Below are 10,377 nucleotides of genomic sequence, written 5' to 3'. Positions count from 1 at the left end.
CAGCATACAAATTCCCCAAAGACTTTTTGGGGAGTGTTGCTGGAGTGACAGTCCTTGGCCAGATATAAATCTGGGTCGTTCCGGTTACGTAGACCCGACTGTCGTGGGAACGTGGTAATAGTTCTCGCCAACCTTGCTCAGTTGATTGGTGTTGTCCGTTTTTTTTTTTATTTTTTTTCAGGGACACTCAGCAACTTTTGCTAACAACTTATGTATGTACTTTTATTTTCGCCATAACCCTTAATACTTCATTAAACTATTGACTTTTCCTTCACAAAATGTTCTGAGCGATTGAGATGCACAAAGAGCACTGCGGCGGCCAAGCGAGCTTGTAACTCTTGTTGGCTCAAATCATGCGCCCATTCGACGCGACCCCAAAACTTTAATTGATATTCCTCCTCCAAACGTGCCAAAGAAACAGCTTTGTCAACGCTTATGCGCTGATCAATTGCAGCGAACGCTAGCACAACAGATTTCAAAGTGTCCACAGCGAATATAAAACCTAGGAGGGATAAGCAAATACATCAAATAATAATCGTAGAATATGCCAACACACATAAACGCTTCAATTCTACACTTACCAAAGAGCACATCTTCACTATGCGATAGCAAATATTTGGATACGTTCATTTTATCATCAGCACTTATGGAAGGCGGCGATATTACCATTGTTTTTTCCAAGTTTGTGCCATAGCGCTCATTGAACCATTTTATTATGGGGTCCCATTCGTTGCGCTGCAAGTCATGTAAGTCCTTTTCATCCTGAAAGTTAAAGGCGGAATTTAACTTAATTAAAATGCAATGCAGTAATCGCTTTCTACTCACATCATATTGAAATAGTACTGTGTCAGTTGCGATGTAGTTCAGCAAATAATTCACCATATCCGTTTTTGTGTGTCTATTAGGATTATCGATAGCGGTGAAGCACAACGCCGACAAGTGCATTTTCGAACGTTCAATATGCTCCTTTTGTGCATCGAATTCTGTAGCTACAGCTATCGCTAGCGGTTCGCTTTTAACTGTGAATAATTTACCATTCGGGGTCTTTAACTTCCGGTTATCCAGAGTTACCTCGTACTTCCCGTCATTGTAGAGTACTGATGTTTGTTTGTAGAAGCGCTTTAATGGCGCGGCTGTAGGAAATGGAGAAAATTAAATAACCCAAGCAGGAAACGCCATCTTGAAAATGTTACAATTACCGTAACACCTTTTCGTCACTTGCTGCGATGCACTTAAAAATGTAGCTAGTGGTCTTTGCAGTGCTCTAAAGAGATTACTCATTTTATTTGTTTAACTTTTATTTGATGATATTTATTAAGTTAAAGTTACGAAATAAACGCCGCGCCAGTACATGTGAGCACACCAAATTAAAAGAAGTAAACAAATCAGCTGCTTCATGAGTAGCCAGACTACAGGGTTGCACTCATGAATGCCCTCGAAAAGACAAAGGGAAATTTCACTGCAGTTATATATTTGCGTGATGGAAATTGCAGTTCTTAATATGCCTGTAGATATAATTTTATTTAAATATCTTTGAAATTGGGTATTGAAAAAGCTTTAGACAACAATTATGATAAATTAATTAGCCACTTAACCAGAAGCTCGGTTAAACTTGGAATTGATACCACGGCAGTCCGGCTACATTAATTATGAAAAGTCCCTACTTGGTTCAATTGCAGCCAACATGCTTTGGGATATTTTGAATGAAAAAATAGTGCTTGGTTAGTGGACGATATACTGGAAATTCGTGGAAAAAACGCTGTAAAAATTGTTATTTTTACGTAAAAAACATAAAATAAGCTAGCGAAGATGAGCGTGGAAGAAGAAGTTTTTAAAATACAAAAGAAAATGCAGAAGATAACTTCAAATGATGGTACGGTAAGTAGAAAATAAGGTGCTCGTATGTGTGTTGGCGCTATGCGGCAACCGTCGCCCGGCTGTGTGCTCGCCTATAAACATATCGCTGCTGAGGAGCGCCTGATATTGAAAAGCGCGCGATGCTACTCAAAAATACTTAATTGTATTTAAAAGCACTTTACATGAGATTTATTATCATTATTTTACCCTCTTTCCAGGGGCAAGACCAAGCGCTAGATTTGCTGAAAGCATTGCAGACACTCAACATAAATTTGGAGATATTAACCAAGACACGCATTGGTATGACTGTTAATGAACTGCGCAAGAGCAGCAAAGATGAGGAGGTTATCGCTTTGGCTAAAACGCTTATCAAAAATTGGAAACGATTTTTGCCCCCAAGCGGTTCAAGTGGCAGCTCTTCGAAAGATGCGGCCGGTAGTAATAGTGCTTCTAAATCATCTTCAGCCAGCAAATCTAGCTCATCGTCATCAAGCAAAGACAAGGAGAAGAGTTCATCGTCTTCAAGCTCCTCAAAAGATAAAAAACGTGATGAAGAAAAGAAATCTAATTCGAGCGCATCATCCTCTTCGGCAAAGGATGAACGCCGGCCAGTGCAGTCGACGTTCCCCAGTACTGGCGGCTTGACCGATGCAGTGCGCCTTAAATGTCGTGAAATGCTATGTAATGCGCTTAAGGTTGGTGAGCCCATCGAAGGTTGTCCGGAGCCAGAAGACATGGCTACTGAATTGGAAGACGCAATTTACATGGAATTCAAGAATACTGATATGAAATATAAAAATCGTGTGCGTTCGCGTGTAGCCAACTTAAAGGACGCAAAGAATCCAACGCTACGCAGCAATTTCATGTGTGGTGCCGTAACAGCACAGCAATTGGCGCGTATGTCGCCTGAAGAAATGGCTAGTGATGAAATGAAAAAATTGCGCGAGAAATTTGTGAAGGAAGCTATAAATGACGCTCAACTGGCCACAGTACAGGGCACTAAAACCGATCTACTTAAATGTGGCAAGTGTAAGAAGCGTAACTGCACATACAATCAGTTACAAACTCGCTCCTCTGATGAACCTATGACGACATTCGTCATGTGCAACGAATGCGGCAATCGCTGGAAGTTTTGCTGAAGACGTACTTTTAAAAAAAGGCAAAGTCATTTTCTTAAAANGGAAGTTTTGCTGAAGACGTACTTTTAAAAAAAGGCAAAGTCATTTTCTTCTTAAATTTTACTTGCATATAAATTTATATAATTTCTTTTATTTCAATTTTCATTTCCGCATTGGTTTGTAAAATGAAAGGAAACCAAAATGGTACGTTGCATCTTCGTACTTTTTGGAAACTGCTGTTTCAATTTTTATGAAAAATATATAAAAGTAATTAATTGAACATTTCAATTTAAACCAAAGTGTGAAATTATAAATTATTTTGTGAATGCATTAGCGGAAGCCAACTCATACATGGAACCTCTCATTGAAAGAATCATAAAAAAATTAGTTGCAGTATAAACAGGCTAAAATTGTGTGAACTAGCAGATGTATGAATAGCAATAAGCAGGTATTCATTTTAACGAATTAAAAGCGAATCAATTTTAACTTTTTCGTTGCCAAAATTTTTCTAGGTATTTTTGGATTTAGCAGCATTTGTAACTAGTTTTAAAAAAGCGTTGTCGGTTATTAATTTTAATCGCAGCTGTGATGGAGTTATGTCTAGATCGAGTAGAGAGAATTGCATTAGTTAATACATATTAATCACAGCATTCAATACTTAGGATAATGAATATCGCAACGATCAATTCAAATATATAGAAAGGCCATTTCTGAAGCACACAACTTTGGTAAGTACAATCCAAATACTTATCTATATTTTATTTTTAAGAATATATTTACAAAAAACCTTTGAGAACTGCAATGAGCTGTATTTCGATAGCAATTTTCAAATCTACAGTGCCGACAAACTTTGGCCACGATTGAGATCAAGATTAAGATTATGATTAAATTTAATATATACATTAAGATTAAGATATCGATAGAGAATCAAATTGAGGTTGAGGCTTAGATCTCATTTAATTTTTCATTTATTAATCAAATCATTAGTCAAATAAAATCAAAAGAAAGATCTTTAATAATAATAATATTAATAATAGATTGGCGCTTACACATATGTTAGTGTTTGGCCGAGCTTCTGCTCCGATTTGTGGCGTGCGCCTTGATGTCACACAAAGGGGAGGGACCTACAGTTCTACGCCGACTCCAAACGGCGATTGTATTTTTATGCGAAACTATTGCCTGCCGNAATAATAATAATATTAATAATAGATTGGCGCTTACACATATGTTAGTGTTTGGCCGAGCTTCTCCTCCGATTTGTGGCGTGCTCCTTGATGTCACACAAAGGGGAGGGACCTACAGTTCTACGCCGACTCCAAACGGCGATTGTATTTCTATGCGAAACTATTGCCTGCCGAGGGACGACCGCTTTTAAGAAAAAAACCTTTTTTCAAAATTTTTTTTTTGCGATATTGCATTGACCAGGGCTTGAACCCAGGCGCTGCGGAGTGGAAGCGCGCACTGCTTACCACCACACTACAGCGACCGCATGTCATCTTCAATAGCGCAACAAAATATGCATAATAGTACATGGTCATTCTTGTTAAATATTTGCAAGGTTTTTAAAGTTAAACACGGCTGCAAAATCGTGTTGAATTTTAATAGTTTTTTGTTTTGCTGATGGCGTTTNAAATATTTGCAAGGTTTTTAAAGTTAAACACGGCTGCAAAATCGTGTTGATTTTTAATAGTTTTTTTTTTTTGCTGATGGCGTTCNGAAGCGCGCACTGCTTACCACCACACTACAGCGACCGCATGTCATCTTCAATAGCGCAACAAAATATGCATAATAGTACATGGTCATTCTTGTTAAATATTTGCAAGGTTTTTAAAGTTAAACACGGCTGCAAAATCGTGTTGAATTTTAATAGTTTTTTGTTTTGCTGATGGCGTTTGCAGTTTTTTTTTTTCATATAATAAGTGCAATTATAAAACCTGGCGTTGTTTTCTTTTTTTTAATTGTCTTTGCAAACGGTCTTGTGCATTTTCTCCCATAAGAAATTCATGCTTGTACGCAAAAAAAAAGCAAAAAGCCGTCATCAAAAAAAAATAAAATCTCAAAAATCAACGCATTATCTTCATTTACTTTCGCTCCTTTTATGCTGATGCTACTCGTTTTTTCTCATGCTCTTGAGGATGTGGTTAAAATTGCTCATCTCTTTCTGAAAACAATAATTTGTAGATATTGTTTGGTGTCAAGGCCAACACGAAAGTATAATAAAGTTTATTCGAGTATACTCCATCCATATTGAAATCAAGAATCAGTGAAAAAGGTCTGGATGGGAATAGAAAAACCTAATACTTTTTTAATTAAGTTGTCAGGAAGGCCAGAAAACTTGTTTTCTGGACGTGAACTAATGGGCCCACATAGAGTATTGTGTCCACTTTAGCCATCACTCACGCAGAGTACGACCATTGATTAGGATGTCTAAGCCAAGCACTGGGCTACTGATGGGTACTGGATTATTGGCCTATGGCTTAGATTTGGAGCTTCGCTTTAAGGATAAAAGAGTAGAATGCGTCATGCAATTCTGGAGACCATTTAAACAAAGTTTTAGTCTCAATTCGTCAAAAGATTGATATAATTTTGGGATAGCATTGGGTATCGTAAGTAGCCTCTTTGGCTAACCATTATTAAGAGGAGACCCTCTATCCTTGCCTAGCGTTGTCGTTGATGAGGTTGTGCCAAACCGCGTTTTGATTAGAAACTTACTATGCAGATTTACCTGAATATTGAGCGATGATCCGACATACAGGCGGCAGTTGGGGAGAAGGTTCAATTACCCAAGCTAGTTGATGGGACACGATTTACTTTGCTTGTAGAATATGTAACACTGGCTACTGATAGTTGCTGTTTTTGTTATAGCGGGTCCAACAACCCCGCCTAGATCGGTTAGGCCCTCAATACAGGTTGTCAAGCTCTACAAACGGTAGACCCAGGAAGCGTGCAGCTTCGATGGGGTCTCTCCATAAGGACAGAGGCGTTAGCAAGGTGTGGTTCAGTGGGCATGCGAAGAGATGTTAGTTGGACTGGCTTTAGAGTGCGGTTTAATACCCATGGCTTACGCAAAGTATTTGAAGGGGAGTAAATGTTATGACCAACCTCTTAGTCCCTTATCTGCGGAGGAATTTAAACTCTTTCAAATAGCTGGTAACAGGGCTTTTAAGGAAGAAAATAATTTTCAGCTGTTTCGCAGTTTACTATACAAGAACCCGATTACTTCTACCCAACCGCTATTTAACCATTCACTGGCCGACGTTTGCATCTCTACTACTCAATCGATGGGAACACCAAAGCGGCGTTTGCCGGTTTCCCTTACCCGTTTCGGTGAGCTAGCTAGCAATAAAGCAACAACAAAAACATCGGAGGTAGCGACGCCAAACTGTTGATTTTGAGCACACAGCTATCAGACCAAACAACAACAACAGCTCTAAACTTAACAATGATCATGAAGCCGGGTGTTCAAAGCCACGAGCACCACACTCTCAATCAACACACGAACAGCAATGCGATGACTATGATAACGGACGGAGAGGGTGTCACATCGGGCAAATTTGATGAGCACTGCTGGTAGCAACTGATGAGAATCGGTTCAGTGCCAAAGTCAGTCTGCGTTTACCTGTCGTCGGTTGAGGTTGTGCGAAACGGATTAGTTCGAGGCTCAATAACACAGCAAAGTGGAAAGGTAACTTGAGAAGAAAAAATAGATAGTAACAAGTGCACATACAAAGAAACACACAGTGGCGCTATGTATAGAAAATGGCTAAAAGTGCAGTGTAGTGTGGAGAGAATGTGAAAAGAAGGTGTTTGTGTGTGTGTGGGGCGGAGAAAAAAACGGTTAGTGTGGCTGAAAAAAGTATAAAGAAAATACTATAGTAAAGTCGGTTATATGTACATAAATACATATGTACACTATTCCACAAAAAAGGGAGAGAAAATTGTAAAGCAGTTAAGATACATTTGTATGCGTTGTAGCTTAATGATACTACAAAGCTAATAGCATCGTTGTTGTTGTTGTACAATATTTATTGCTGATACACGTCGTTCTACAACGTTTTATTGTATTAATTTAATATCTTCTTGGAGGCTTTAAATTGAATGAATAAAGAAATGCAAATTAAAAAATACACTTCATGTAGAAATACAAAAACCAAAAATTATATAGAATAAATTTATGGAAAGTTGTGTGTTTAAATAGTGTTAAACTTTCGTTCCTTTAAAATAAAAGAAAGAATTCTTTATATAGCCAGTCGAAAAAAAAAGTAAAGAGAAATAAAAATTTTAAATTTACATAATAAACTTGTGAAATGCAGACGCAAACGAACTTTTGTGATGCCCACTTTGCTGAGAGAAGCTGGTAGAGGCAAACAAAGCGGGCATATGTTGACTGATTGACTTACCAACTATGGTAGCTGGTCCCAACTTGGTTACCAGTCATGTATGTTGACCCAATTTATATAACCTGTTCCTGTACATACGCATAACGGACGACAATCTTCCAGTTCTCACTGGACGCATTAGGAGAAGGTGCAAAAAAGTTATGTTATCTTTTTAAATGTACACATTTTAAGCTAAAAACTTGTAATATCAGCAAGGTGACCCAAAAAATTGTGATTCGAATTTGCGAATGTGGAAATTGGGAACTAAAAAGAGTCAAACGCGCGACGTGCAAATTATTTTCAGTGCATTCACCTTTAGAATAAACAGAAAGAACTAAGCAATAGTCGTATTAAATACTAGAAGACAAAAAAAATAAATTATAAAAAGGCAACTATGATGGTAACCAGCACCAGCGGCATTGGCAAAACCAAAACCAAAAGCAAACGCAACAAGACAAAGTTGCGGTGAAAATCTTCACGTCGACGAAGAGACCGACCGACCATAGTTGAGGAAGAAGAAACTAGTAAATAGTGGAAGAAGTGTTGGCAACAGCAGCAGCAAAAGCAAAAGCCACATAAAAGAATTACATATAATAAAAAAATAATAAAATAAAAGCCGCAACATCAGCGGCAGCAAACAACTCAGGCGGCAGACAGCAGAGGAATAGCGAGCAAGTCGCGACTGCAGTCAGCCATTCAATCAGCCAACCAGCGGGGTGTGGCGGTAACATAAGACGGAGGAGGCAGCAACAAAAGCAAACTTTGTAACATAGGAAGAAAAGTATAAAAGTATGCTGCAAAGTTTGACTAGTTGTCTTGCGGCTGCCAGCTTGAGCTAGGCTTAGAATAGAGATTAGCGTTAGAGTTGGATAAGAAGATCGCGCGCTAAAGCAAATACACTGTTGATAACGGAAATCAGCTCAACAAAGTGAGTAAGCGCTCGGATAAGCACGCTACACGCACTTCTAATCAAAACAAAATGCAGCCACGATCGTGTGCACCTCAAACTCGCTTTGCAAAATAAGCAAAAACATAAAATTGCTTTCCTAGCAAAATTTGCATTTCAAATTTTCTGCGCTAAAGTCACAACTCTGCAGCTACTTTATGCTTGTTGTAGTTGTGTTTTTTTTTTGTTTCTGCTTTTTTTCATTATTGCATTCCTACGCATGCGCACATGCCCACCGCACACTTAACAGTTCACATTCAGGTACAGGTGCAGCTGCCGTCTACCATCAATTGAGCTTGTGTACTTGTACTAGGAATGCAGCAGCAGAAAACGGCAGTGGAAAAGATGTAGCAAACAATAAAAACAACAACAACTAATCTGCCTGCATCAGCTAAAGAGGTGCAACTCTGCATTGTTTGCTGTTTCGTTGCGCCCGTTCTTCGTCGTGATTGTGCCACAACGGGATTCATGCCATAATTGTGCGCTCGTTCCTCAATGGTGGCAAGCGTGTACACAAATATGTACTTACATGGACTCACATACTCGCGAAAAGATATGCGATTCACGATTGCTGTGGGTTGGTATTGTTTGCTGCTGCTTTTGTTGTTGTTGTTGTTTTTGCATGTTGCCTTGCTGCTGGCTTTAACGCTGTTTTTTATTGTTTTTTTTTTTGTTTTCATTTGGCGTTGGTTTGATCAGTGCTTTTGCTGCTGCAAGACCGAAAAACCGGAAATCGCCTTGCCACATTCCTTTCGTGCAGTCGTCCTCTTTTTGCTATTTTTTACTTGTTTACCTACCTGTTTTTACGATTTTTTTTTGCACAACCTGTTCTCTCTCCTGTGTTACTCGAAATTGTGTTGCTTGCATATCCTGTGCATTGTTTTAACATTTTTTTTTTTTTTTGCAGCTAAATGAAATGAGAACAACACTCTCGTGCCTCCTTGTGTACTTGCAGCTGAAAATCTAAACATAAAATATAAGTGAATTTAATTAACAAAGGAGTAGGACAATTTTTTCTTTTCATTCTGTGCCGCTGCGATTGCGAAGAACCGGTTTTCATCTTTACAAGTCACATTTACATTTAAAAAAGCTGTGCAATTTTGCGATAATAAATTCAGCCTTAACAAGTAAGTGCAATTAAATTTTTTGTAATAAATCATTTTTTTATTATAACTTGATTTTTAGATTTAAGTTTATCAAATACCTACCTGTCTATTTATTTTTTAATTATTTCATTACATATTACAAAAATAATATGCTCGCTGATGCTGAAAAAATTGAGTCCAGCGAAAGTAGACTGCTTCACTAAGGTTCTCAATATGTCTATGGCCACTCTCACCATTGCTAAAACCGAGAAAACGACCAACAAATGACAGTCTTATCGGCCGATAAGTCAGCTTTCCCCGTAAGCGAAGACACTAGAGGCCTTGCTACTACCGCACTTCACGTACCACCTGATCTTAGCGAGGCATGCGTAAAGTGTACAGTACAGCAAAAGAACTCAACACCATAAACACTCAGATCACCTGTGGCCTTAACGGAAACCGTCCCTTTAAGAGAGCCTCCTAGTAGCGTTGGATCTGTCAAAGACGTTTGATACCGTCTGCCACTCCACGCTACTAGAAGGCATTTTGAAGCTTCTTTCCCACAGGGACTCAAACGATGGTCAGCGAATTATTTAAACCGTCAGTCATCTTCAGAGAAAAAAAAAACGTCAAAATTAAGAAGAATTAAACAAGGGGTTCCACAGGGTGGCGTCCTTTACCTACTTTCGTTTGATTGCTATATTTCGAAGCTAGCTCACCAAGCAGAGGGAGTCTCCATGTTATTGTAAGATCATACAAATTCCCAAAAGTTTTTGGGGAGTGATGCTGGAGTGACAAACCTTGTCCAGATATAAATCAAGGTTGTTACGGTAACGTAAACCCGACTGTCGTTTACCCCAAACTTTTTTGCTTTACTGCAAGGGCCAAACTCTTCCCTACAAAATCCTCGGCAACCCTTTTTACCACCAGGACGTGGAGGTCAGACTATAGCTGGGAATTCACGTCGATGGCGTACAAATTCCGACGGTGAA

General features: G+C 38.7%; 2 protein-coding genes across 6 annotated transcripts; one reads left to right on the top strand and one right to left on the bottom strand.

Annotated features, from left to right (window-relative positions):
* Positions 1-145: 145 nt before the first annotated feature.
* LOC108378490 (ATP synthase mitochondrial F1 complex assembly factor 2-like) lies at positions 146-1,397 on the bottom strand. Its single transcript, XM_017634784.1, has 4 exons — positions 1,200-1,397; positions 826-1,133; positions 582-762; positions 146-502 (listed from the first exon to the last, which is right to left on the bottom strand). The coding sequence occupies exons 1-4, from the start codon at positions 1,279-1,281 to the stop codon at positions 252-254; spliced, it is 822 nt and encodes a 273-aa protein (XP_017490273.1). The 5' UTR covers positions 1,282-1,397; the 3' UTR covers positions 146-251.
* A 272-nt stretch (positions 1,398-1,669) lies between these two features.
* TfIIS (RNA polymerase II elongation factor) lies at positions 1,670-3,719 on the top strand. Of its 5 annotated transcripts, none has more exons than XR_001849418.1 (5): positions 1,670-1,878; positions 2,076-3,016; positions 3,168-3,242; positions 3,310-3,423; positions 3,488-3,719. XR_001849418.1 is itself a non-coding variant. In XM_017634783.1 (3 exons), the coding sequence occupies exons 1-2, from the start codon at positions 1,810-1,812 to the stop codon at positions 2,994-2,996; spliced, it is 990 nt and encodes a 329-aa protein (XP_017490272.1). In that variant the 5' UTR covers positions 1,670-1,809; the 3' UTR covers positions 2,997-3,016; positions 3,072-3,275. The 5 variants fall into 5 exon arrangements, 1 of the variants encoding a protein (XP_017490272.1); XR_001849417.1 differs by having other exon boundaries at positions 3,072-3,179; XR_001849416.1 differs by having other exon boundaries at positions 3,072-3,242; positions 3,559-3,719.
* Positions 3,720-10,377: the final 6,658 nt, after the last annotated feature.

The sequence above is a fragment of the Rhagoletis zephyria genome, unplaced genomic scaffold (assembly GCF_001687245.7).
Source record: "Rhagoletis zephyria isolate East Lansing unplaced genomic scaffold, Rhagoletis_zephyria_1.1 Rzeph_scaffold_14203, whole genome shotgun sequence".
In the NCBI taxonomy this organism is placed as follows: domain Eukaryota; kingdom Metazoa; phylum Arthropoda; class Insecta; order Diptera; family Tephritidae; genus Rhagoletis; species Rhagoletis zephyria.
Note: the sequence above shows the minus strand (reverse complement) of the source record. Positions and strands in the feature narration are given on the sequence as shown.